Source organism: Myripristis murdjan, chromosome 10 (assembly GCF_902150065.1).
Source record: "Myripristis murdjan chromosome 10, fMyrMur1.1, whole genome shotgun sequence".
Classification (NCBI taxonomy): Eukaryota; Metazoa; Chordata; class Actinopteri; order Holocentriformes; family Holocentridae; genus Myripristis; species Myripristis murdjan.
The window spans coordinates 6,783,458-6,811,101 of NC_043989.1; the positions used below are offsets into that span (position 1 = coordinate 6,783,458).

Below are 27,644 nucleotides of genomic sequence, written 5' to 3' on the forward strand. Positions count from 1 at the left end.
CAGATCTAGCGTTTAATATCTGGTTGGAACCAGAACTGGACCCTGGATCCCATGTCTGGATCTGTATTGAGTTCAAATTTCACTTTTAAAATTTGAAACAGCAACGTCAGCAGCTCTTTTATCTTAAAATCCTTTTATCTGAGAATCCTTTTTCTTTGTTGCTTCCACATCACCAGTTTACTGTCAGTCTCTATCAGCCTTGCGTAGGTGTGCAGCTCTGTCATATTAATGCACATTTGTGGTCTGATTGCATAGCAATCAACTTTTACAGCTGGGAAAGTGCTTTCACAGGACTTCCTTCACCGTCCATGATCAATCTGCAGTAATATTACTCAAAGTTTGACAATGCAGGAATTTGAGCTTATTCAGCTACTGCAATCATTGCAAGTCACACTGGATATGTGTCTGGATAAAAAATAATGTGAATGTGTTTTGTCCATCTCTGTTGTGAGACTGACACTAACGGTCTTCCCCTAGTGCATCAGCTGGACAATCTCAAACTTAGATGTATTTATCCAGCTACTGTTGCTGACAGATTGGCCTACAGGGACGCATCTTAAACCCCAGAGCCAGTGCCCCTCATCAGCACTGCATTTACAGCTACCAATTAACTGGTCAACCCATCAGCCACACCGCTATCCCTGCTGACATCTTCATTACTAGCACCTCCCCGCTGCGGCGTACCTGGACCGCCAAGTGGAACTAATGAAGCAGCATAAATCAAGCACACCTCTTGCTTTTACAAGAAAGAGAGCAGGGAGAGTTTCGGCGGTACAGCGGTGCACGCTCCATTATCGGGCCTTGGGAGGGTTGTAAAACACAGGTATCCAGGGATTGCCTTGGCCTTGCACTCTTATGCTTTACTTAACTCTCTCCTCTCCCGATGCCCAATTTGCACTGATAGCTTCCCTCTAAGTGACACCTCAGCTCCACAGCGCCGAGGCTGAATTGATTCACCGCAACAAATGGCAAAGTGCTAAACAAGCGAATGAGAGGCAGAGAGGGAGGAAAAGTTGCAGGCTACAAATTATGATATGAATAATATTCTGAATTACACTGGATCGCTTCTTCTGCAATTGAGCTGCCTTCAGCAAAAAAATAGTACAATGACTGTGAGGCATTAAATATTTATAGTGCGTCGTCTGTGGGCTATATGGTCTGGGGAAAGGGTTTTACTTTTTATTGAACTAATATATATTCTTCCCACATCCTTTCGGATGTTGGGCAGCACTGCTCATTGTACGCCTACAAACAGGGCCGAGAAAGAGGGAATTTGAAAGCGAGAGAGAGAGAGGGAGTTGTTGCTCTTTTCCTATTGCTGTTTTTCTCCATTATGTCCAGACACGACAGCGGAAGATGTGATCATTTTGTTCTTATCCTCCATGCATAAACATCATGGCTCAAACGCCAGAAAAACAAAAAGAAATTGCTCGACAGCGGGGGGGACTTTAAAGCATCATAAATCTCCTGACTCAGTAATGAAACTGTGTTGAAATAATGAACATTTTATCAAAAGCTGAGAGCTTTATGTTCCGGGAAGTTACTCAACTCAACTTACCGCCTTCAAAAAGTTTACCAAAAGTCAGGAAGCTGAGCCTGCACTCTATTAAGAAAAGGCTGTTGACATGTGAGTTACAGATAGTGTTTGACAATACTTTGGAACTTGAAAACAAGTTTTAAAAACGGCTGTAGACTCACTTTAAGATCCAAAAAAAATTTCAAACAGCACTACAAATCCTGTTTGACTTTTACTGCCGCTTAAACAATATTATAGTTTTGTTGCTTCTGTATTTTGTCTTATGTTTTAGGCTGTGTATGGTGGTTTTCATCTGCTATATATCCCACTTAGTCATCAAACTCACAGACTTCTCAGTGACGTTCAAGGTCTGCTATGGTGAAATTCTAGGACTCACTTTTGCCTTGTGTTGGCCAAAATTAAAGAGACAAAGAGGATCCATTTTTACTCCTATTGTGTCAAAAAATCCTGCGCAGAAACGTCCAGAGAACTGAAGCTTCCTGGTGAGGTACATTCAAGGCCAACAATTCAATTTCAAAAAGTTTTAAGGCCTCGTTTTTCTCGAGCTCATAAAATTTCAAGGAGTCTCGGGGACCTTGGGCATCCGGATCTGCTCACTGCACGCCAACAAGCTGGACTTCCACGAGGAGGGAAACAGATTTATTTTTCTTTTCACCATTACAGCCGGACACGGCAGCAGAGGAGGCGATCACTTAGCTCTTATTCTCCATGCATAAACATCAAGGCTGAAATGCCAGGGAAAAAACACACACACACACACACATACACACATACACAAACACACCCTCGAAAGCTGAGAAGCTTGAAAGCGTCGTCCATCTCCTGACTCAATGAAAAACTTGAAACAACAGTCGTTTTTTCCCCCCCTCTCTTCCTTGTTACTCTCGTTCCCTGAAGCGATATCGGTACTTGAAAACACTGTTGAAACCCTCTCTCGCTCTTATTTATTTCCCGCTTTACTCCTAACGTGGACGGCGTAGCCCTTCCTCCGCGCCGCATTCCTTGTCATTTACAAAGACGGTTCTCATTAGTCGTTTGCATATGAAAGCCTACCTGGCTGCCCCACGGAACGTTAAACCCTCTAGCGTTGGCTTTAAGAGAGGAGGTAAACAACGCGGTTGATCAGCGGCGAGGGGAGAGAACCACTTCCTGTCACATTTTAATTGGAGTGGCGAGATGAGGAATGGCGTTTCCTCCCGCCGACATATTCTGCCATCCATCATCGCAACTTCCAGGGAGTGAACTTTAAGGAAAAAAAAAAAACTTCATTTTCTTCCCACCTCGAGAATGACGTTGGGAGGGGAGAGATGCCATTATTATATGTTTTACTCCCTTCTTTCTCTCCATGAATCTACTCCTCTCCCGTGCTTTTTCTGCCTCCTCCTTTCATCTTTCTTCCTTTCTTTTGCTCTTTGCAGCTCTCCCTCTCCTTCCTCTCTTGTGCTTTTCTCTCTCTCTCTCTCTCTTTCTCTGCCAGAGGGTTTTCAGGTTTTATTATGAGATGAAATGTATTCAAAATGGGAGGCAGGCGAGAGGATGATAGAGAGATGAGATGGATGTATGGCAGCCTTGGTCAGAGATCACCTGGGGCATTTGTGTGAGTGAGTGTGTGTGTGTGTGTATTTGTGTGCCTGTGTGTTTGTTCATGGTTACTTAAAATTACTATTTATTCTTGTGTGTGTAACTGTGTGTGTTTGTCTGTGCATATTTACTCAAAAATGGTATTCATGCCCGTGAGCATTTTCTCTGTGTGTGAGTGTGTGTTTGTGTGTGTGTGTGTGTGTGTGTGCATTTGTGTGTGTGTCAGCATGAGCTTGCGTGTGCACTCCCTATGCCCCTGTTGCCTCTGTTTATATGCATTACCTGAGCCACGCAAGCATCTCTCTCTCTCTCTCTCTCTCTCTCTCTCTCTCTCTCTCACTCACACACACACACACACATATGCATGCTATCTATCTATCTAGCTCCTTTCCTTTCTGCACATTTACCTTATTAGCTGATAGCCAAAGATTTTTGTGCTCGTGTTTAGTATGTTTCAATTTAACTATTTTCATGCCAAACTTGCAGAAATACATGGATTGACATTCTGAGAGTTTTATTAAATCAGAGGGGAAAAGCCTCATAGGACATTAAGTGCCTCCATTGCAGTGAAGGTTAAAATAATAAATACAGTAACGCCAATGACAGAGAGAGGAGTACCTGCTCTGTGTTGCCTCCCTGTGGATGGACGGAGTGATAATGATTAAGCAAAAGATCGAAAAATACCGCAACATGTCAAACCCAGATCTGTAAAGTTGTAATTCATGCCTGCATAGCATTATTTATTTATTTATTTATATACAAATTTATGTTTCTGCCACTGTGGTGCAGAAATTGGTTCTATGTCCCTCGTCCACGATGGATTTCTCCCCGTACGACTGTTGAATATCGCTGCAAAATGGCGGCTCAAGAAAGCCCGACACCAAAAACATGTTCCGCTATCAGATATTGAAGCTGCTGGAAATATTTGGGCATGATGCTGCCTTGTCTGCATTCTTCCCTTTATTCAATGGACTCAGAAATGCAGATTACATCACCAACCGTCGTTTTAGGTTTTAATTTCAGTGTGTGTGTGTGTGCGTTGATCAATGGGCTAATCTCCCAAAAACCTTTTTTATTCCTTTAATGCAAGGTAAACGCTGGCTGAAGTATCGTTCTGAGGCTGCACAGTGAATAAGCGAGCACCTGTCCCGGGGCTTCCAGGCATCTCCAGGCCAGAGTCTGAGTGATGGGCGGACATGACAGCCTGGCAGCCAGCTTGACTGCAGAGGGACAGAAATCAATATCAGGTCTATGGCAGCGACGCAGAAGAGGTGGCTGGGGCATTATTCCAGTGGATTACTGAAAGGTACTGGGTCCTGGCAGGGCTGTGTATGTGTGTGTGTGTGTGTGTGTGAGAGAGAGAGAGAGAGAGAGAGAGAGAGAGAGGATAGATGACAAATGAAATGTGTGCATGTGTGTTTTATAGGGAACAGACCAGCGTAATATGTGTGAGTGTGTGTGTGTGTGTGTGTGTGTGTGTGTGTTTTAAATGCGTACATCTGTTTGTGTTATTGGGTGTCAGGATGCAGTGTAGTTTGTGTGTGTGTGTGTGTGTGTGTGTGTGTGCGTACGGGTTTACTTGATCCTTCCTGTTCATGTTTGTTTGCTTGTTCGCATGTTTGTTCGCCTCGGTGTGTGTTTGTGCAGATGGGTGTGTGTGCGTGCATGCGTGTGTGTGCCAGACTATGAGTGTGTGTGTCATCTGCTCAATAAATCAGTCCGTGATTAACGGTGCAGTCAGTGTGTCGTGATGCTCCACTGTTAGCTCAGTGCTTTTAATCATCTTGAGAGGTAGATAGACAAAGAAGTGAGATTAGTGGAGCTGCGACACACACACACACACACACACACACACACACTACACCCTCTTACCTCATCCCTTGAACACACACACACACACACACACACACACACACACACTCCCTCCTTTAACCTCACTGATAAAGCAAATACACTCCACCACCTCATCCAACAGCTACACACACACACACACACACACACACAAGCTCGGTCATGTAGTAAACCAATCAGGTGACAATGCAGTGCTCTCCTTTCTGGAGGCGGGCCTGACTCATATTGATTGGCGGGTTGCTCTGCCAATCAAGAGGCTCAGCACCTGCACGCTCTGATGCTCTGGAGGATTACCGCCGGTCTGAACAGTAAACAACAGCCCTGGTGTGACATTGTTGTGCCTGACAAATGTACTCCCTTCCAGGTAGAGAGCGCAGCTTCACATCACACGTTCCACATGGAGCCTTTTTTTTTTTTTCTCTGAAACATTAGTAGAATTACTGTAAAAAAAATAATCATAATCATAATAAGACCATCACTGAGAAGGCCTCCAGCAGCCTCGGCCTCGCATTTTCCATTACTGAGGCGCAGGTGGGATCGGTAGGGACAGCTCCCGTGTTGATTTACGACACAGAGCCTGAAGAGGGCGCTGTTCTTTGAGAGCAAACGGAGCTAAAGAGCTTCCAGAGCGTCTGGCAGCTTCTGGAAGGTGGTGGAAGAAGTGAAAGGCAGATGGTCATCATGTGGACGGTCCATGCTGCAGTAATTGAAATGAGCTTTGTTTTAGACTCAACTGGCCAAAAAAAACTGTTGAGTAAGTTTGTAATTATTCGGTGAATCACACCGGCAGCGTGAACCATATAGACTCATCCATCAAATTACATGCTTAGTCCACATTTGTTTGTTTTGTTGTTGTTGTTTGTCTAACCTGTCCTCACTCAGATCAACTATTTTGCTTATTGCAGTTTTAATGTTTGCTGCTTCTTTACCTTGTATGTCTTAAAAATGTGAGTAACTTAAAAATTAATATGCACGGTTGTCGCGTCCACCATACTGCTGGAGCTGAAATAAAAATACTGAATTAGTTTCCTACCTTTCAGCTTTACCACCAAATGAAGCTCGCTGGGATGTGAACAGCTGTAATATGCATTCTCTGCAATTCAGAAAGTTTAGTTCAGTGACATAAAATTTAATTAGGAACTGTCTGGGCTATCGCTTTGGGAAAGAGACGTTCATGAGCACTAATATTGATTAAGCTGTCTGACAGCACAGAAATATATGCAAACTCTGTTGTTGGGGGGAGTTTAAATGAACACTGGATGTTCCCAGGCTGCACTCGTGTTCAGGTTCAGCGTCACCTCGACACAGTGATCTGCATTATGAAGGGGAACAGGAACTAAACTGAAATCTACAATCAATTTTGGCTTTGATTAAAACTTGGTTTCCATGCAGTAGTTGTACTGCGGTTTTACTGTAAAATAGAAATGCAGGTGTCTGAAAGAGTGATAAAACAGCTCAAAACAGGAAAATGAAGTGAAAAAAAAGCTCAGTGCCAAACATAATCAGATTGACACCTCTATTACAGTGACAAAAAGAAAACCTGAGCATTATAGGCATCAGAAAAGCAAACTTTATGGTATAACAGTAGGATTGTATTGTATTAGACTGTACAGGTGGACCTAATAAAGTGGCCACCGAATGTATAGATAGATGTATATATATAGATAAGTATAGATTTGCTGTAAAAATAATATGTAAAACATATAAGTAAGACAAGTAAGATCACTACAAATCTACAGAGAAGTTAGTTTTTTGATTTAATTAAACACACGCAGACGCACAAAATGTGTCTGTTACCTGTAGTAACCGCACTACAGTGTTGACTTAATTAGTACTAATGTAAATCTTTATTGCCCCCTTTAAGGAAATGTGCTGATGCGTGAACTCCGTCCCCCCGGTCTCCCTGATCTCAACGCCGACCTGCTGCCAACAAAATAAACTGTGCGGTATGAAACAGGGCACTAAGAGACGCATAAAGCTACGGAGGGGCGGATGCTTCGGCTCTCAACACAGAACAGAATGTGCTCCGACTTGCAGCAGCCATACCGGAGTTTTACTTCCCTAAAGCGCTATGCAATCACATCACGAAGCCGCACTCTATAAAACAGGGCACTTAAGCATATCTCTACAGTGGAGTGGAGTTTTTTTTTTTTTTGCTTATAATATAATTTGCTCCCACCTGCAGAGTTTTACCTTTGCAAAGTAATTCACAGTCATATTATCAAGCCATAATCTACAAGAAAGGGCAGCCGGAGGAGTAATATATGTATATGATAGTATTCTGCTTTAATTTCTTTTTTCAAAATACTTAATTCACTCCAACCTGCGGTATTAGGCTAATGCTACAGGATTAACTTCATAAAGCACCATGCAGTGATATGACAAATGCGTGCTCCATAGTTTTTGTTGTACAGTAGCTGTACTTACATTTTAGGGATTTTTTGCTTTTTTTATGGGTTTCTGGAAAAAAAAAAAAAGGAACTATATTAACAATCTTATGATTCGGTTCGGGAACAAGTGTATCTTTCAGGCGACTGGAGAGGAGATATTAAATATTCATCAATTTAAAACCTTTCTCAGAGACAGCTTCATGCTGGAAAGGTACACTGCAATGACACTCAAAGTAACCTCAAAATATGGGACAACTTTACTGAAGCTGGCTGTTGTTGATGTGCTGTTCATTTTTTTTGATTATTTATTAATTATTTAGATATTACAATGCTAATCCTCACAAAGCTGTTAAAATCCGTTATTTGTTTGTTTGCCTGTTAAGCCAAATGCCTCTGTTGGCTGTCTTGATAATTTCTATGGTTGGATATCTGTTTTGTGTTGTCTTTGTCACTTTGGGTGTATATTTAGTACGGATAAGTGTCCACTTAAGTCCTCTTATGTATAAAAAAAAAAAAAAAAAGTGGTGTTCTGTAAAATAGAGAACTTGGATAAGCATAAATCTGTAGATCCGCATAGGAAAATTTTGCCTTGCACGCATTGTAATGGCATAATTTGCCCCAAACTGCAATAATCACACTGCAGTGTGCTGAGCATAAATCTACATAGCAACAAATTTTTTGCTTCCACCCCAAACAAAACCCTCGGTGTGCTCCAACCTGCTGTAATCATATTAAAGTGTCACCTTTCCAAAGCACTATGCAATCACATTACAGAGGCGTGCTCTGCGAAACAGGGCACTACTTGGATAAGCATAAATCTACAGAGACAGATTGAATCCTCGGGCCTCTTGCACGACACCGAGGGGAGCAGAGCCCAGAGTCTGTTAGCAGACAAATATCCCTCGGCCTAACATTAATCTGCATAAAGCGCCAGTGCGAGGAGGTGAGTCGTGTGTAATGTGCGCTGAACATCCCATAATAGAAGGAGAGCTGTGCCTCTAATCAGGAGGCACCGCTGCCGACGCCGAGCGTGCCGAGGCTCCAGGCGCTGACCTGCTGGCTGGATTCTGCTGAACAGGCGGGATGAGAAACCCCCCTCTCCCTCCTATCTGTTTCCTTCCCTCCCCTGCTCTCACCTCGTCTTGTCTCTCTCCCTCCGCCTCGGTGGCGGCTTTCTCTGCCTGTCAAGCATCTGCTGGGCTCCGTATCTCCACTCCGGTCTGTTCGACATTTCTATATTTTATTCTTTCATTTTCATTTTTCTTCATTCTTCCTCCTTTGCTTGTCATTGCTTTCTTTCCTGTCCTCTTCTTGGCTCTTACTTTCTTGTCCAGTCGTTTCATTGCCAGTTCCTTCATTCCTTTTCATTGTTGTCAGCTCCTTTCCTATACCGCCTTTTCATTTCCTACCATTCCTCTTCTCCCTTTTATTTCCCTTTCCTTTCCTTTCCTTTCCTTTTCTTTCCTTTCCCATTTTGTCCTCTACTTCCCTTTTGAGTGTCATTATCTCTCCTTTCTTCTCCGTTCCTCATATTCTTTCCTTTCCTTCGCTTTCATCATCTTCTTTTCATTTCCACTTCTTCATTTTTTCCCTTTTTTCTTTTGTTTTCCTTTACTTGTCATTTACTTTTCATTTTTTTTATAAACTCTCTCTCCTCTTTCCCTTTATTTTGCATTCCTTTCCTCTCTCCCCTCCATCCTTTCCTTTCCTTTCCTTTCCTTTCCTTTCCTTTCCATTTCAGTGCCCTCATCCTGTATTTTCTTTTCTTTGCATATTACTTATTGCCTCTCCTACACTTCTACTTTCATCTCCTCGTGTTTTTTCCCCCTCTTGTCTCTTCTCCTCTACTCCCCTGCTGCTGTAAAACCGACATTTTCACCTGAGCTGTCTGAAGCCAACTGGCTCAGCGGATTATAAAGAGACGTGATTGCACGCTACTTCCCCAAAGTCCACATTAGTGCTGCTGATTTTGATGGTAAAGAGTTAGTCTGCACGCTGTCAACAGTCATCATAACTGGAGAATAAGGTTCACAAGCACACTCGGTGTATATCAACTTAAAGGAGCGCAGAGAAGAAAAAAAAAACTTTCCTGTGGCTCTTTAGACAGAAAGATCAGGACAAAAGAAATCGATGAGCCACTCTCTGCAGCTTTGTTGTCATTCGCTCTGTCAGTGTGTGTCAGATGAAAATAGATGGCTCTCAGGTAACATATAACCCCCCTCCTCCCCTCCCACAGCGGCCATATTGGATGTCTGCGAACACCTGGTTGGCTCTCTAAACGGATGACTTCAGCATCTCAAAAGAACTGAGGAGACCCGGTTATTTCTGTGCTGTTTTGGACTGGGAGCTGATCATTTTATCACTGATCCATTTCATTGATTTTGTGCCTAGATGATGTGGACATTAACATGAGCTGCTTCACTAAACTCGCCCACTGGTTAGTTAGCTCGCTGACAGTTTGTTCAGTCTGATGAACTCTTCTTAGGCTACAGGTTAGGAGACAAATCTGTTTCATCTTGTTTTTGTGCACACACACACTGATAAACTGCACACACATCACGTGCACACACACACACACACACTCACACACAGATGTACATTATACATGACAAAGTGGGAACCAATGTAAAGAAGTCCATCTTATAATAATAATCTGTGAACAACAAACTTGAGGATGTTTCTCCCAACTTATACATCTTTACCTAACAAACACAAGATACTAAATAGCTTGAATAACACTTTAAAATGGTGTCATTACAATGGATTGATTTGTGTATTAACCTTTGGAAAACTACAAGCACACAAGTACAGATTAGGAAGACTTCCATGAAGTATACCAACACTGTGTTATTGTGTGTTTTTTTCCACAGGCTAATACACAAATTAATACACTGGAATGACCATATCATACCACCAACAAAGCAAGGCACAGCACTATTTATAAAAAAAGGACTGTGGCTGATTAAAAACAGTGATATCTTTGACAAACATAAAGCCTAAAGGTTGGACAAGCCGGCTTGTGACTGGACGGTCGCCGGTTCCACCTTCAAGCGCCCAGCAGTGAAGGCTGTGGTTGTACTGGGCAGCTCCCAGGTGTGAATGTGTGGATCTGTGTGAGTGTTGCTGAGAAAGAGCATGCATGCTCAGCCAAAACTACCCTGGCTGGATAAATAAAGGTTAAATAAAACAACAACAGGTAATCAAACATTGATGCAAGTTTCCAATAATGCCTTTAGGTCACCTGGCGTTGTGACATCCCCAGCCTCTCTAGTGCACCTGTGTATTGCTATAACTCCTGATGTAATTTCACCATGAAAATCCCAAACCATTTACATTTAACACCACGCTTTCTCCCTCCAGCCAGGCCTGTGGGTGGTGCACTGCTGCAGCCAGGTTGCTGCTTTGCTAAGTGTTTCCTGTGAAGCTGAGAGTATTGGCCAGCAGAATAAGCTCAGGAGGTAATTGGGGTCTTTAGTCTGCAAACCAGTGGAGCCTCTCTCAATAGCATTAGTCACCCTGCGTAATCAGCCACAACAGGATCATATCTGCAGTCCCACACAGGTTCCCGCTGTGGAATTCCTGTGGGATTTTTTTTTTTTTAATCTTCTTAAGGCAGCAGTAAGCAGCACACGGCAACTTTTTTGGGCAACAGTGCCTCAGGACTTTCCCCAGCACTGTTGCCACACACAGGAAAACACCTCTGCCAGGAAACATTTAAATAAGCTGTGTTAACCTGTGTCGCACCCTGTTGACCGTTTTCTGGCAGCATCGCCTCCCCAAAAAATTGCCTTGTGCATCACCTCTGCTGTCGCTCCATCACCGACAGTAATTGTTTGGAAAATCCTGCAGCACTAATTGCAGGATAGTGGGTGTAGTGGGTGGGGGGGATTTCTCCAGCAGCTTCCACTTTGTGCATTCAAATTAGGGCCACATACACATTAGTTACGAATGACAGGAGCCAGTGTGTAAAGGGCTTGTTATGCTGCTGAGCGTTAGCATGTTAAGCTAACGAGCCAAATGGGCTGAGAGAGTTTCCACATATGTAGAGGTTTTTTTTTTCAATAGCATACTACACTGTACAATGCAAAACTGTATTTTACCACACTGCATGTCTCATTACACTAGACAAAATCATTCTATAGTACATGGACACTGGACTATATAAAACACTAGATCACACAAATCCATGTAAAAACTCTTATTTTGTACTATGACATAACACACCATACTATGTGCATAATACAGCTACAACAATCACATATGCAATTAACACGACACACCAGCCATAATCAAGTGTAGGAAGGCCTTGTTGTAATGCTGAGGATTACAGGATATTTTGGGCTTTCTGAAACAGCCCAGTGATTTGGAATGGAGGTAAGGTCACAGACAAGCCAAGGTAAAAAGTGCTATTTCTCTGAATTAGCTTTCTTGAGGGAGACAAAAACCATTACCTAATCTAAAAATGGCCTTGTTTTGCCAGAGACAATTGACAGTTTTATGGCGAGGGAGCAGGCACACCCCAAGCTCGGCGTATAAAGGCTTGATAGCTGCTGTTTTTGAAGAATTAATGGTCGTCATACTGAGCAATTTTTTCAGCTTGTTTTTTTTTTTTTTTTTTTTTTTTTTTTTTTTGCCTCTAATGAAATAATTATGCATGACATTAAGGGAGAAAAATGTCTGTGTCAACACAATGTGGGAAGTAAACCCTGAAATATCGCTGATGTTGGGCAAATGTTTTTTTGCTTAACGGCTCAGGGTGCCAGATGTTGTGTGGTGATTTCTAGAAAATGAACTTTGAACAGTTTTGTTCGACATCACCTACAAGAACACATGTAAATCAAGACTAAAGCTAGTGCAATGCATGTCTTTTTTTTTTTTTTTTATTCTTAAACCAAAGAGTCATCTCTCTAAAAAATTCCTTACATTGCTATTAGTGTTTCTCAAAATGCTTCGTCATTGCATGAGTGACTGACAAACACAAACTCATGGTCAGGGAAGAAAGATAGAAAAGGAGTAAAAAAAAAGGGGGGGGTAATAAAAAAAGAAAAGAAAAGAAAAGTACCTTTCTTGTGAGTAGCCTCATTTTTGGAGCCTTGTGGGTCTAATAAAAAAAAGATCAGAATTAAACACAGCATATTCTAACAACACGCAACCAACTACACGTTGTTTCACCTCGTTAAGGGAAACAACCGCTTGGTATATCAAGGAGCGAACAAGACAGCAAGGCTCGGTTATCCAAGGTGTCGCACTGCTGCCAACACTCAGCGGGGGTGAGTGTGTGGCAGTGGGGAGACTTAGGAGGGGGGGAGGGAGGGGGCAACATACTATAAAGGCGATAGCAGGTGGGAGGGATGCACGAGTTTGTAGAGGAACAATCTGCTGCCATACTGTAGCGGGCCAGAGAGGAGAGGCGATGCACTGAGATGAGAGGAGGAGGAGGAGGAAGAGGGGGAGAGGAGGAAGAGGGGTGGCGGGGGAGGAGGGGGCGGGGTGGGTTGCAATGCAGTTCTCTCAACAGGAGCTGAAGGTAGGCTAGAAAAATGCACTACAGGAGATGCAAGACACCAGAGAGAAAGAAGAAGAAGAGGAGGAGGAGGGTGCGGAAAATGCAAAGACTACATGTCAAATTGGTTTTTGGTTTCGTTTTGCCTCCTTTGGCCTTTGAGGAAATTACACATTCTGGTATTTTCTTTTTGTTTTGTGTTTTTTTTTTTTTTTTTTTTTTTTTTTTTTTGGGCAACAAGTTGATGGTGTATTGTATTCTCCAGGATGGCTGACTCCCAAACTGAATGAACCAGAATCTATCCGGTAACGACAAATACAAAACAAAAAAAAAAAAAAAAAAAAAAAAAAAAACAACAACTCAAAATGGATTCCTTCTCCTGCTCTAAAATGGGTGCATAATTTGGCTCCAGCTGCGGAAACGGAGCCCTAACCCCCAAAGGAATGGATAAATGTTCTTGAATTCTAAAATAAAATTCTCCTACCTCTCGCCTCAAATGGGCGGCATAATTTGAAGTCATTTGGCAGAGATGAAGCCGCACGCCACTGGAATGAAAAAAGGCTCAAGTTTCCCCCCAAAATGTAAATCCTACCACAGAAACGGAACTTTTAGTCTGCAGAAAAAAGTGATTTATAATAGAAAAATGCCGACTTGCTAATGTCAAGGATTTGGAAGCTGGAGCCGAGCAATTCATTGTTTCCAAGTGACAAGGCCTTTCTCCCCCAATCATTCTGGGAAAATTACCCTCTCCTCTACAAGTTGCTATTACTGAAGGTGTTTGATGTGTCATCATCAAACCAATTGGATTCCTCTGGGACGTCAGCCAATACCCGAAGGGAGGACGAAAGTTTTAGGTATTCACGTATCGAAATACCAAGGGGTCCAATGGATTTTGGGCACATTATGCTTTCTAGAATCCATCTAATAAAACATCTTTGGGCATGTAAGAAGCTCAATTTGTGCATATGGATCTTCCTGACCTTCCTGACACAGAACCAGTGAGACTAAGCAAGTCTTCTTCTTTGAGACTTACTTATGATGAATTTGCGGAAAATGTTCGAAACGGCAAATGAAATGCTTTGTTCTCTTCTGATTACTTTCAACTGCCGACAAAGTCGATGAATATCCCCCCGCTACACAGAGAGGAAATGCATTTTCCCATCTGAAGCTCAGATATGTTGATAGATGTCCTATTTTGCCTCAGAACCACATTAAACTGAGCAAAACGGGCGCTTGCCTGCTTTCCTGTACTTGACAACTGCCATTGTGAGGGATGGCAACTACACCGAGTGGAAGTCTGGGAGCGATATTGTAATCTGTCATTGTCAGGCTGAAAAAAGGGAAATCGCTCTTAAGATAGATGGAAAGTATTCGTCGTGACCATGAACTGTTGTCGACAGGTGACTTAAACTCTATAATCTGCCTGAATCCATGAAAGGCAATTTTTCCTCCTTCCTCTACACACGGCAATCTCTCTGTGTCAGGGCTAAGCCCGGGCTTAGCCCTGAGGCCAGGCATCCTGTCGAACATCTGAAAACCTGATCCTGGCATTAAAACCACTGCAGCTTTGGTTTTGGGCTTTGCCTTGCTGGCAGCGGGGATCTCATAACGGGAGCTAATTACTAGCGCTGTGCAGAATCAATTCTCCTGGCTTTGCAGGGGAGGTATACACAAGGCCAAAAAAACAAAACAAAAAAAGCCTTGCCTTTGAAAAATAAAAGGTGTTTTTGGGTAAAAGAGTACTCAGTGTTTCTTCTCTTCGACGTACTCCCAGGAGTAACATCGGCTGCATGCATCACTTCCCAAAAGCCGACGATTAGACACGTCTGCCATGTAGAGACTGGAAACACCAGCTCCCTGCCTAAGTGATTATGTCACAGCAGTAAACAATTATGCGACAACCTCAACCTCACCCCGTTTAGACAGATACGGTGGGCTTAAACCTTTTCCTCAAGCTGGTAATTAGGGGTGTGATGTGATTCCCCACAAGGAGTGAATGGCCTTTTATAAAGCCGTCTTCTCCTCCCTGCAAACATATTAGCCAAGCACCAGCGGACTGGAGAGCGAGAGTAGACAGAGGAATGTAGCCATCAACTCTTCTCTCACATCTCATTTCAGCTTTGTGTTGCCTTGAGCTAAAAAGTGATACCGCTTTTTTGCTATGTTTGGATCAAGAAGGAAAAAAAAATAGTGATGTGCTTCCATAGTAAGAAATATATGGCAGAACTGTTGTCACTGAAGTGACTGGGAGTACTAATTTTAATTTTCAGTGACAGGATGTCTCAATGCACTTTACTACATTCTGCATGCTTTAGGTCTTTGATCAGTTCTCCTTTTGGAGTAAAAAAGTTTGGATGTCAGCTTGTCGCCGCTATTATTGGCTGTACCCATTGCTCTGTATGCCGGTCAACGTGAGCATCCTCGCCTCTTCTCACTTGCCTGCTTGCCCCTTCCCAATCAGTCTCTGTCTCGGTCTGTCTTGAGTGCCCTCATAGATTTGGCTGCCTTTTACCATTACCCTATTCAATATTCCACTCTATGGTGCCCTTGCCGTTCCACCTCCTGCTAGACGCTGAAGCGTGATCAATATTTTTGTCATAACTCAGGGGAGAGTCACCTCTGCGACAACATTAAAATTCCTCACTCAGTGCAATATAGTCCCCATCCAAATTTTCTGGCTGGGAAGGGAGAGGGCCATTACCCAGAATACTAAAAGAGCCATGAGACCTTCCTCTGAGCAAGGATGTCCCTCGCTCAGGCAGATGTCTACGCTTGCATCCTTGTAGATTTAGAAAGTAGTTCTTGGAGTAAAAAGAAAGAGGAGAGGGTAGAGATTACAGTCTGCGCCTCACGGCTGCTTATTCATGTCTGCTGCGAGTGTTATACATAACTGAGCAATACAGAGGCCTTCTGGGAACTGTGTTGGCATCGAGTTTCTTGCACTCCACTACTGGAAAACACTGAACCACTGTGTGTTTGCAGTGAGAGACCACCGGATTGCACTTCTGCACTTTTGCCATCTGCAGTTCTTTGGGATCTCCTGTAGTAAGCAAATCCCTCCAGTTGGTTAGCACTCACCATTTGCAGTGCTACCTTCCCTCCCTCCATCTTTCTCTCTCTCTCTCTCTCTCTCTCTCTCTCTTTCCCTCCATCTCCTTCTCCCTTCCTCTCTCATCCATCCTTTCTCCCTGCAGCCATTCCTCCATCCCACGCTCATTACCTTATGCCCATTAATCCCATTAAGTAGCCATTAAACAAGTGCTGATAACACCAAATGAACGTCAAGCTCCAACAGCTAATAACTACAGTCCCACTTCGGCGCATTCAACCCCAGCAAGGAGAAAAGGAGATGCAGAGAGAAACAGGGAGAATGGCACAACACAACTCTAGTATAATATAGCATAATATAGTAACAAGTACTACAGTTGCAGAGAGAGACAGAAGGAACGAGAGAGCAATCAAAGAGTAGGAGAAGGAGGAAGAGGAGGAGGAGGAGGAAGCCAAACACGTAAATATACTGCCGTACTCTGTATATTTACACATGTCCATTTAGTCAGAAGAGTGAGAGAGGGCGTCATTCAGCTCAGAAGCAAAGTGACACTGGTGGATTTCAACAGAGGATTTTTACACTGATCATCACTGGGATTCGGGGAGTCGAGGGGGAGAAGCTTTGTCAAACCAACCATGGGATAAAGTGCGAAATAAAAGGATTGAATCCGCAGAAGCGAACCCCCTAGCTGTAGCGGCGATGGGCTCTGTGCGTTTGATCAAGCTCGCAAACCCCTGACAGCTAAAGAGCGAAACCTGGAGTGGCAGACGGGGCCGCTAATGTGCGAGGAATTTGACTCCAGGTTGGTGACACGGTCATCGTTTTATTGGGCGAGTCCTGTCCGGTCTCCAGAGGGAATTGTTGGGCGGCGGAGGGCGGGGGGGAGTTTGGGAACGGAGAGGGTAGCGTCTGCGATAGATAGCCGGCTCGCTGGCTGCCCGTTTTGGTCGAGCCTTAAAACCAGAAGCTCGCGGTTGTCGTCCTCGCTGCCGCTCAGCTTGAGTGATGAGGAGGGACAAGGTTATGGTGGAGAGGGAGTGGGGAGTCGCAGCTGTAGCCTGCACCATTCATCAAGCACGCACACACACACACACACACACACACACACACACACACACACACACACACTCATGCACTCATATTCCCACATATGAGCACATAAGGACACAAGCACACAAGCACGTGGACACAGACACGCACGTGCAAAGCTGCACATATGCACACCTTTCCCTCAGACTCTCTCTCTCTCTCTCACACACACACACTCTCTCTCTCTCTCTCTCATTCTGTCTCTCTCTGTCTCATACACACTCATTTATCTGTGGTGCCGGGTGGCCATTCATTACCAAGGCCAGTAGATTAGAAAGGCCTGGTGTTGCCGCTCTACTCCTCTACGTCTCGCTGTTGAGTAACTAGCGGCTCATCCGGCTCTGGAGTCTGTGAGAGCGGGTGCTGCTGGCCCTGCCTGCCTGGCCACCCGGGTGAAAGGAGTCCAATTTGTTTCACATATCACTGGGATCGGTAAACAAGGCTTGAATACAGAGGAGACACGAGGAGGGGAGGAGAGGGGAGCGGAAAGGGGGGAGGTCAGAGGAGGAGAGAGGAGAGGGGAGGCGCGGGGCGATAACGGCTGCGACGACCTTGAGTTCCAGCTCGGCGAGAGGAGCGCTGGAACGTTCGAGAAGGAGGCTAGCCTACGAAAATGACTGATTGCAAAACAAAGTAGGAGGGAAGGAAGGGGAAAAAGGAACGAAACGAGGAGGACGAAAAGGAACAAAGAATGAGGGAACGGATGAACTCATGGATTATGAATGGCTTGTCCCGAATGTGTCAGGAGTATTTGCTTTCCTCCCTGTCCGATGGAGGAACCTGCTAAATCAATCGGAAGCTTTTGCCCACACAGTGGACCCCCGGTCATGATCAGTGTAATTTCCTCTCATGCTGGCACATTCGTAGCTTCAGGCAAATCTCATCTCTTCCCTTCCCTGTTTCCAACACCCCCCCCACCCTCAACACCCACTGTTGCTGCACTGCCAAATTAGCAGGGCTGGTGGTAATTTGATGAGGTGTATATGTATGTGTGTGCGTTTGTGTGTGTCACAGTCCCACAGCAAAGTGTACCCAGTAGGCGGAGAAGATGAGCGGTGTTTTTTTTGCAAAACTGCTGTGCTACAGTGTAGCGTTTAGTGAGGACATTCCGCATTCCGGGCGCATTCCGCTGGCCTCCTTAACATTCTTAACTTCTAACATTCCAACATTCCAGCAAAGACAAAACAGGGAGTCTTCCATCATTCCGTGTTCTAGAACATCGCCGACAGGGCATTCCACGTTCTCCACCCATTCTATCAGTCAGCGGTGAATGAATTAACAGTTGTGGCACTTTCAGCACTTTACTTTAACATCCTGTGCTCTGACATCATAAAGGAGCTCCACAGTTCAGACACATTTTCCGGTGTTCCGTGCTCTAGAACATTTCTAAGTGGCATCCTACATTTACTTCAAATTCTAGCATGTATATTTGTTATTATTATTATTATTATTTACTCTTTATTTTTTAATCACACCAGTGCAATGGTTCTCAAACTGGGGTCTAGGGACCCCCCCATGGCTCCTTTGAGGGGGTTCCAGTGCCAACAGGAATTTATTGTAATTTACTTCATTAGGGATGTATGAGCAAAATTATTGTGATCAAAAGTTTAATTCTCATCAAAAATGTGCAGGATATACAATTCTATAATTCAACACTAAATCAACAACTGCAACCTTCTCAGATTTGTCCCTAGCAGTAAATCAAATGGGGGTCTGCAGTCCCGCTGTGTGTCTATTTGAGGGTCAGTGACATGAAAATGTTTGAGAACCACTGCACTAATGCAACCCTGTGTTTTGCCTTCAGCCCCTCACTCTCACACTGTGCGAGTACACTTTTTTTTTTTTTTTTTTTTTTTTTTTTTATTAAGGAGCAGGGCTGTCAAGCTGTTTATTTCATGAATGTGATTAATGCAGTGGCTTAGTTAGCTGGCAGGGGACAAAAAAAGGAAAAAAAAAAAGAGAGAAAGTGCATGAATGAGCGAGTCGGGAGCTCATGCTATGCCACGCTGTCGACCTGACAGCCATGACAAAGCTTGGGATTTCACATCGGCCCCTGTCTACTGACAACGGCCTCTCACACAATTAGCATTGTAGATTACATAAAAGATGTACTCATCCTCCTGAATATGTACATCCACTTCACAGATCAGCCCTTAGCACACGTTTAGTCGTAGATTGTTTAAAAAAAAAAAAAAAAATTTCAGGGACTTTAGAAAAAAAAAAAATCCTAACTATTTAATAGCTGCAGCATTTTATTTTCAAACCATTAAGATTCATCTGCTTGGTGTTTTTGAAAGCTCACTACCATCATTTGGAGTATTCTCTGCATGCTTAATACACTGCCAGAGAGCATCTGCATTTTAATTTTTCATTACACCGCATTAGAAGAACGGAGGAAAAAAAAACAAAAAACAATGACTATAAATCCAAATAACTGTCACGTCCGCCTATTTAAATCCTGATTTCTAAAGGTCAGCGGAGCGCTAGGCTCAGTAAATCATGCTGGATTGTTTCCATCTTACGCCAAGAGAAATCAAATTTAAAAACAGAAATGGTCTCTGAAACTGACTTACACAAAACACCCAAACAAATTTTCATGGCACTGGAAAATCCAAACTTTCCTGATTATGTGTTTGGCCGTGGGCTTTGAGAAAGAGAGGAGGCAGGCCAGGAGGGAGTGAGTGGTTTCGGCTGTTTTGCAGCTGCGGCAGGTTTAATAACACGTACTTAGTCACGGTAAAACCCTTACACCCATCCATTCTATCCTGCGCAAGCCAAGATATCCCGCTTACAGAGATCACCATGTAATGGGTTATACCATTATGGGCTCAACGAGGGAAAAAAAAAAAAAAAAAAAAAAAAAAACACTCTGTGGCAGCATTGATAAACATGGGCCGAGATTGGCTGAACACTCTAGCAGCCTGTTCCTCCATGTGCTGGTATACAGAGTGTACAAAATATTAGCAACACCTTCTGTTGAATCCAGCCAAATCCTATGATTCCTTTTTTAATTTAACCCAGATAAATGATGAAAGAGGAGCTGGATAAAAGCAAACATCTCATCCTACGTATGATGCTGTCACAGCTTGAGCCAATCAGCAACAAGATGCATCAGTTGAATCATAAAATGACCCCAATGGTTTCCCTTCATTAACATTCATTTCATTAACAGGACATGGGGACTTGATGCATTTTGGTACAATGCTCTCTGGTCAAAATGTCAAACTCTGAAGGCCATAACTTTTACACCACTGGTCAAATTCTGATGAAACTTGGAATGGCGATGCATGCGCGATCTTTGTTACTGATTGGGCCAAAGGCTGCTTGCATCATTCATGAGGAGCATGAGAAGAATAACTGACCAAGAATAAGTGTCAGTTTCTCGATTATCAAGGGCCAGAAGTCGTAATCTTTAGCATGTATGATAAATAAAAACAGAGTGGGAAATACGAGCTAAGAGGAAAAGGTAGGGAAGAAATTTGTTATTTCAGTAACAGAACATATTTGTCTACATGGGGAAGTAATTCACTTAGAAGGTGGAATAATATTTTGTACACTCAGTGTATATGAATGACCTGCCCACAAACTGTGTAAGAGGAGGGGGAAATATCTTTCGAAACCCAAGTTATGTTGGCATTTAAGGGTCAGGCGTAAGATTTTTCACTATTAATTAGTAATATCACCTCGTGCTGAAAAGGAAAGTGACACGGGAGCCAATTCCAGTTTTGTTTTGGTGACTACTTGGTAATATTTATGTCTGTTCCAATTACTTTTTAGTCATTTCCTTTTCTTGCTTACTTGTTGCATTATTCATGCATTATGAATATGGAGGGTTGCCCCAATTCTCGAGTGCTGCACTAACTCTAACATCTAGACTGTGTTCCTACTGTGAATAAGTTAAAGAATAAAAGAAACCTCTGACATGTGTCTTAATGGGGGGTCTTCACTTCATGAGGCGGCCACTGAATGTTATATAATCATCACCATCATCATCATTATCATCATCATGAAAAAACAGCAGCATGGTTCCGGGAGAGGCGCATTACCTTGACCACCAAAACAAGCACTCAGGATACTGTAAGAATACCAAGGAATGTAGCCAACCTAATACCATGATAATTCATAGATCTTTAAGAAAGTGCATTTTTTTGAGCTACATGTTGCAGTTGGGCAGGGCAGGAGGGAAGGTTATGTAAATAAAACAAATGAAAAGGGGGTTTAGGAGTCTAATGAAACACCTGAAAGAGCCTCATTCTATCTATGATACTGAAGAATGGGCAGAGTTACCTTTGTTCCACACTGCACAGGGCGAATAAAAGAGATCAATAGATTGAAAACAACCAAAAACATTGAGATGGTTAAAAGGCCTGTATCAAACAGTGGTTATACAACAAAGTAATTTCAATAACATTTACATGTAAAATATTTTTTTCCTGTTGTCTTTACAATTTTTTAATGTAAAAAAGACAGATACAAACCTCAGTAAAACCCTTTTAAAAGGCAATAACAAAAGGTAATGAAATGCAGAGACAGCAGATTAAGCATTACCAATTTTTTTTTTTCTTTTCTTTTTTCAGCATAATGTTTGGCTACATTCCCGTCTTATCCGACTGTGTCTTGGTGGCGACACCTACCTTTAAAATTAGGCCGAATTCTGGCGTCGTAACCCGAGACTTTGCCCATGAGTTTGTCCAGGAACTCGGAGGGCGGCATCGGGGAGGCAGCTTTCCTCGCTGCGGCTTCTTTCGACGCAGCCAAGCTGGAAAAGGACAAGACAGACAGGGAGAGGTAGTTAAGACAGACGAATACACAGAGATGGGGACGCATTCAACAGCGAGAGCAGATTACACTCTTATAATACATTTATATTTACAGAAGAAAAGCAGAGAGAGAAATAGAAAGACAAAAATTACTGCAATATTGTCTTTTTTTTGGTAACTTTCATTTGGTGTGACTTACAATGCAACATTTCCTGTATCGACAAGATTACAAGCGCCAAAGCAGCAATAAGGAGGTTAAAGGTCAGAGGTCAATGCAGGTTAGCAATATTTCTGACGACAGAACGATCATGAAAGACAGAACTGCTAAGGAAGCAAGAATAAGCCTATATTATAAAAAGATTCCTTTTATTAGGGAAACAGAAGATAATGTGAAGTACTGCAGTTTGCACTTGACATTTCAGGCTACAACAAAAGAAGCTCTGGAGGCTGCGGCGAGGCTCTGCTGTCCCGACTCGAGTGGGAAGTTAATGCGATGACGGAGAAGAGGAGAGACCAGGCGGAGCTAATACTGTATGTTTCTGGGGAATCTTAAAGGTGCAACACGCAATTTCTTATCACATTAAAATACCAATAAAAAAAAACAGAACATATTCTAGATTATCAGTGTGTCTTTTTGTGGCTATGGGTTTTCATCTTCAAATTCCTTGTTTGTCTTGAGAATAACTTAACTTTCCCTTTTCGTGTGCAACTTGAGAAATCTTAACACAGGACGCCCAGCACTCCATTCAGCTCAGTAAATCTGGACTCAATGAGTGGATGTTACTGTGCCATTTGCGATTTGATTGCACTGCTTACCAATGCTCCACACCAGAGTTAGATCACAGGTCTCGCTTGAGATGAGCTCATTTTGCTCGTTTGCATATAGCTTGCTGTTTTCCTTTGACTGCATAAGTGCTTGCAAATAGATAAAACTTGCAACAACATCAACTAATTTGTTTTTTTCCTGCTGAAGTTGGTCACTGAGATCTGCGGTTTTCCTCTGCTGCATAATTATCAAATACATGAAGACTGGATCAGTGGCCTACAATGTTCATATTAAAAGTAAGTGCCTGTGTACTAAGCAAATAATTGAAGTGGAGCTGAAATATCACACTTTACTACTGCAGCATGTCAGATTTAGATAACAATGGAGTGCCTTTAAATGGTTTAAATGGACACTCGTTTTGAGGTGGTGTATCATATCTGACAGGTTATTTTCCTCGAAACTGTGCACCCATCACTGAAATAAGACTATTCTAGGGCCGTGCCCGACTCACAGCTTCCAGAGTCGATTCACAGTCGGCCTCTCCATGTGACAAATCGCCCACTCTTTTCCATTTCCTATTGCAATAGTGCATTTTTAAGAGAATGTGTCATTTTATTGTCATTTTGCAATGCCCAGTTGCTATCTAAAAGAAAAAAAAGAAGAAAGAAAGAAAAAAACGACAACTCTTCAACTATTTTTGAGTCGACTGCGAAGGTCTATGACTGATCATTTGGCTATTCGACTTTCTGGGGAAGGGTACCTAGACTATTCGCTAATTACGTTGCTCATTGTCTTCACCTACTTATTGCTATTCAGGGTCACAGGGGGCTGAAACATATCCCAGCATGCACCAGAGGGCGGGGAAACACGCTGGACAGGTCGTTAAGTCCATCTGAGCAACTGAAATAAGATAAATTAACTGAGTTCAATTAATTTAACTGATAAACTCTGATTGTACTTTTACATTCATGGAGAAGGCCATGCTGGCTTGAATGTAATATGATAGCATTTATTATGGACATTATTTTTCTTTTTCCTTTTCCTCTTTTTAGGGACACCAGTTAATCAGTGTGACCTGCGGCGGTCTATGGAGGAGTGCTATTGATTTTACAATAAGGCCGTGGTATTTGCACAGTTGACTTCTTTACCTTGTTAAGACCATCATGCTCATTAGGTGCATTCTGCATAATGTCAGCTCCCCAGTACGCCCTTTACCCCATCGAAATACAATAACTGCACTGCTAAATGTCAACAGGCCCCCATACATACGCATGGGCACGCACACACACACACACACACACACACACACACACACACACACACACACACACACACACACACCAAGACCATGGGTCAAACACAAGTGTGCTGACAGCTTGTTCACCTGGAGTTTACAGTCTAAAAGGTTGTCATAGAATTAGGGCTCAAAATTAAGGATAAAAAAAAAAAAAAAAAAAAAAAAAACAGACACCAAAGGTTACTTATTAGCTCCCTGGTTATCACAAATGTTGGTACAGCATCCAATGAAGCCAAGCTGGAAAAGTGCCTTTGACCAATCAGATCGCTCGACTCATACCGCCTTGTTGTGTAAATGTCAATATCACCCTGTAATTCACGCTCAGGTCGATTCTGTGACTGTACGATTCATGAAACTTGTGAAGAGTAATTACATCCATGACATCCATAATCCATGTCAGCTTGACCACTTAACACACACACACACACACACACACACCTCTGCTCATGATCTCACTGTTGCTTTCTGACTTAATTTATATTTTTGCTGTCCTTAAAAAGTAAAATATTTTTATTTCATGTTTTACTCTTAAGTAGTTTTTCAAATTCAGTAAACTGTTTATTTCCATTTAATGCATCTTGTTCTTCTGTTCACCATCTTTCTTCTTTCTATTTCTTTCTTTCTTTTTTTTTTAATTATTATTTCGTTTGATCTCCAGCTCAGCTGAGAAGTTACTTTTTTTCCTCTCCTGGATAAATGCAGTGTTTTGTCTCTCTTTTGTATTTTTCATTGTTTTTATCATTTCACTGTTATGTTTTAATTGCATACTAGATAAACAAAACCACAACAAAACAGCTTACCAGCAAAACTTTGGTTGGGAACCATTTTAATTTAAATTAAACCCAGTCATGTGAAACAAGTAGTAATTAGTTATTCATAAAATATCTATCATACATTGTTGCATTCAATATATTACTGGATACAGTAGGGGCCCTTTTAACAGAGGAGTTTTCTGATTTAAAGTAAAATACTTTGCCCAAATTAATTGAAATTAAAGAGAGCGGAAAGCCTGGTACTGTTCACTGCCCTTGGTCTTCTTTCTCAGTAACTGACACAGACAGCTGGACCGGCATTAGCAGCCACTGATATCGTACTTTGTATTTTGTGGCACAATTCTTCAATGTGCGTCAAGAAAAAGCAAAGAAACCAGTGTGATCTGTGCTATAAATACCCCACTGTGCTGCTCTGTTTCATTCACATGCATCTAATATAATGATCTTATAAGTGAAGACCAAAAAAGAAACTTTAAATTTTCTGACTGATTCCATAAATTAAAAATGGTGATAATATGCTGCAGTGTGGGGGGAAGTTACTTTTACTTACTTGACATTGTTACTTGCCTTGAACAGTACCTATATGTGACAATTACTCTATTACTATTAAAAGTAGCTCTTTAAAGCTGTAGCAACATGATTTGTGCTGTAACACGTGTTGTCATCGTGAAAAATGGTACGTCTATCATTTTAAGGTCTTTTGCTCTGTTTTTTTTTTTTTTTTTAACAAGAAGACTATCTCAGTCAAATCAAACAAATTTTGATTGTGTATTTTCCATTAGCAGTATGCTGTCTACAGATGCTGCGTGACTATTTTCTAAAAACAAAAATGAAACGGTATCAAAGAAAAGCTCAAGTACTGACACACTAGGTTGAAAAAATAACTAATAACTATTCAAAGTAACATGATTACATTGCTGAAAAAGACCAACCATGTGTATTTATTTTGTTTCAGATGGGGAATCCATAATTCTATGCCCCTCTGCTGGCCAACACTATCATCAAACAACATCAACATCAAAATGCAAGGCACTTTGGTAAACTGATCCATATAATATGTAAATACTTGTGAAAAATAATAATAAAAAAAAAAATGTAATGGGCAATTTTCTTCTGCTCTGGGCTGTCAGAGCAGAAGTTTCACCAAGTAACCAAAAGTTATCCACTGTGTTTATGAGAAATATCAAACAGAGTTGAGCAGCAGTCGATTCTCCAGCAGCAGCTGGACTGGGGATCTGCTGTCAGCTCCGACACTCATCCCAGCTCTCAGTATCAATAATTGAAAACAGGCAAAATCATCTCTTGAAAAACTGTGATCCAGGCTGCAGAGCGGAATAATATGAGCTAGATCTAACTTCTCTTGCTTATAGCTGTGTTAAAGATGAGTTTCTGAAAAGTTCTTTAACAATTACCAAAGCAGCGGTGAATACGAGCGAGTTAAGAAAGTTAAAAACATTCTCCCAGTGTGAAACATCAAATTACTTTGAAAGGGTAAAAGTGAGAAAGTTTATTATTCAGTCATTAACTGTAACTCTTGATGAGCGTGGAGAGGAGAGGAGAGGAGAATGACATTGCATTAATCTCTTGTAAATTAAAATGACAGACGATACAGACGATCGCTCTTAAACTTCACCTGCTAAATGTAGAACTGTAAGTCGTGCCAAGGATGACTTTCAGTGTGGTAAATCAGAAAGCGCGGCATGATAAATAGCGCCATTAGCAATTCATAAACACGTAATCCAGTCAGTGCCGTCGCTTTATCAGGAAACTGCTGATCAGAATCGCAGACCGCTGGGCAAAAACCAGAATTACAGAGCGGCCGTGATGGGAAAACAAAATGAAAGCCTGAATCCCTTGTTAGTGTTCACTCGCATTATGTATTCACTCACATACACACACACACACAAGTACACATCCAAATATGTGCACACCCAAGGAAGTAATACTAAAACATATATGCACACACTCACACAGTCTCGACCCCCTTCCCCAAAACCCTTCACATAAACACACACACTTGCATGCACACAATCAAAAATCATACATCAACACACATACACAAACACACATGCACATCTGCATACATGTACACACACAAAAATAAAACTGTCCATGCACACACAATGGCATGGACACAAAAAAGCTCTCTCTCTCTGTCTCTCTCTCTCTCTCTCTCTCACACACACACACACACACACACACACACACACCATCAGCCATCCAACCGATTTACCCTCATCAGTGAAAAACATCGGGCAACAAATCATGCTGGGCACCGGAGGGAGCAGCCACAGAGGGAGGAGGAGGAGGAGGAGGAGGGGTGAAGAAGAGGAAGAGGAGGAGGAGGAGGAGGAGGAGGAGGAGGAGAAGAGCAGTAAATTAGGTTTGGCTGCTGTCTCCGTCCAGACTCCATGCTGCGACCAGCCGGTTGGGTCACCCTGGCTGTCAGGTCACTGGCCAAGCTGCCTCGCCAGCCACGTGACCTCCCCAACACACACACACACACACACACACACCCCTCCGACCCTCCACCCCCAGAGGCAACTGCTGCTGAAGGACCCAGCCATGCAGTCTCCATCCCTCTGTCTCCAGCATTAACTGATGACGACGATGCTGATGATGCCGCTAATGGTCATAAATCATGACACCGATAACGATATTCTGATGATCAGGAGTGATTACATCGATGACGGTACAGAAGATAAGATTGGGTAAATAATGCAGTCGTAGTTCTATCGGATGAATGATGATCATAGTGCGGAAGACTAACTAGCATGAGCTAAATGCCAGGAATGTGAACCCACCGTATCCTCATTATAATTTGATACATCTTGTTGACCTTGTTGGCTCGCATTAAACTCCATAATCTCAATTCATAGCAGGCTATGTCATAGTGAGTAGCATCAAACTATCACTGTAAGTTATCTGAGGGGTCTTTTAAAGGAAAATGTGTAATGCTTATCATAAAATATGAGTGATTTTTGCTAATGATACATTGTGACAGCTAAATTGTGCAATTACACCACATTGTAATTCTGTCTGGTAAAA

At 42.5% G+C, this 27,644-nt stretch overlaps 1 protein-coding gene across 1 annotated transcript in view; it reads right to left on the reverse strand.

Annotated features, from left to right (window-relative positions):
* Nucleotides 1-27,644, reverse strand: part of glra1 (glycine receptor, alpha 1) — a 115,627-nt gene that overhangs the window by 68,666 nt on the left and 19,317 nt on the right. Inside the window, exons 2-4 of the mRNA XM_030062805.1 lie at nucleotides 21,635-21,759; nucleotides 21,288-21,299; nucleotides 12,422-12,460 (exon numbers count right to left, since the gene is read on the reverse strand). Of these exons, the coding sequence (XP_029918665.1) occupies nucleotides 12,422-12,460; nucleotides 21,288-21,299; nucleotides 21,635-21,759 (176 nt within the window). The remainder of the gene's footprint in view (nucleotides 1-12,421; nucleotides 12,461-21,287; nucleotides 21,300-21,634; nucleotides 21,760-27,644) is intronic.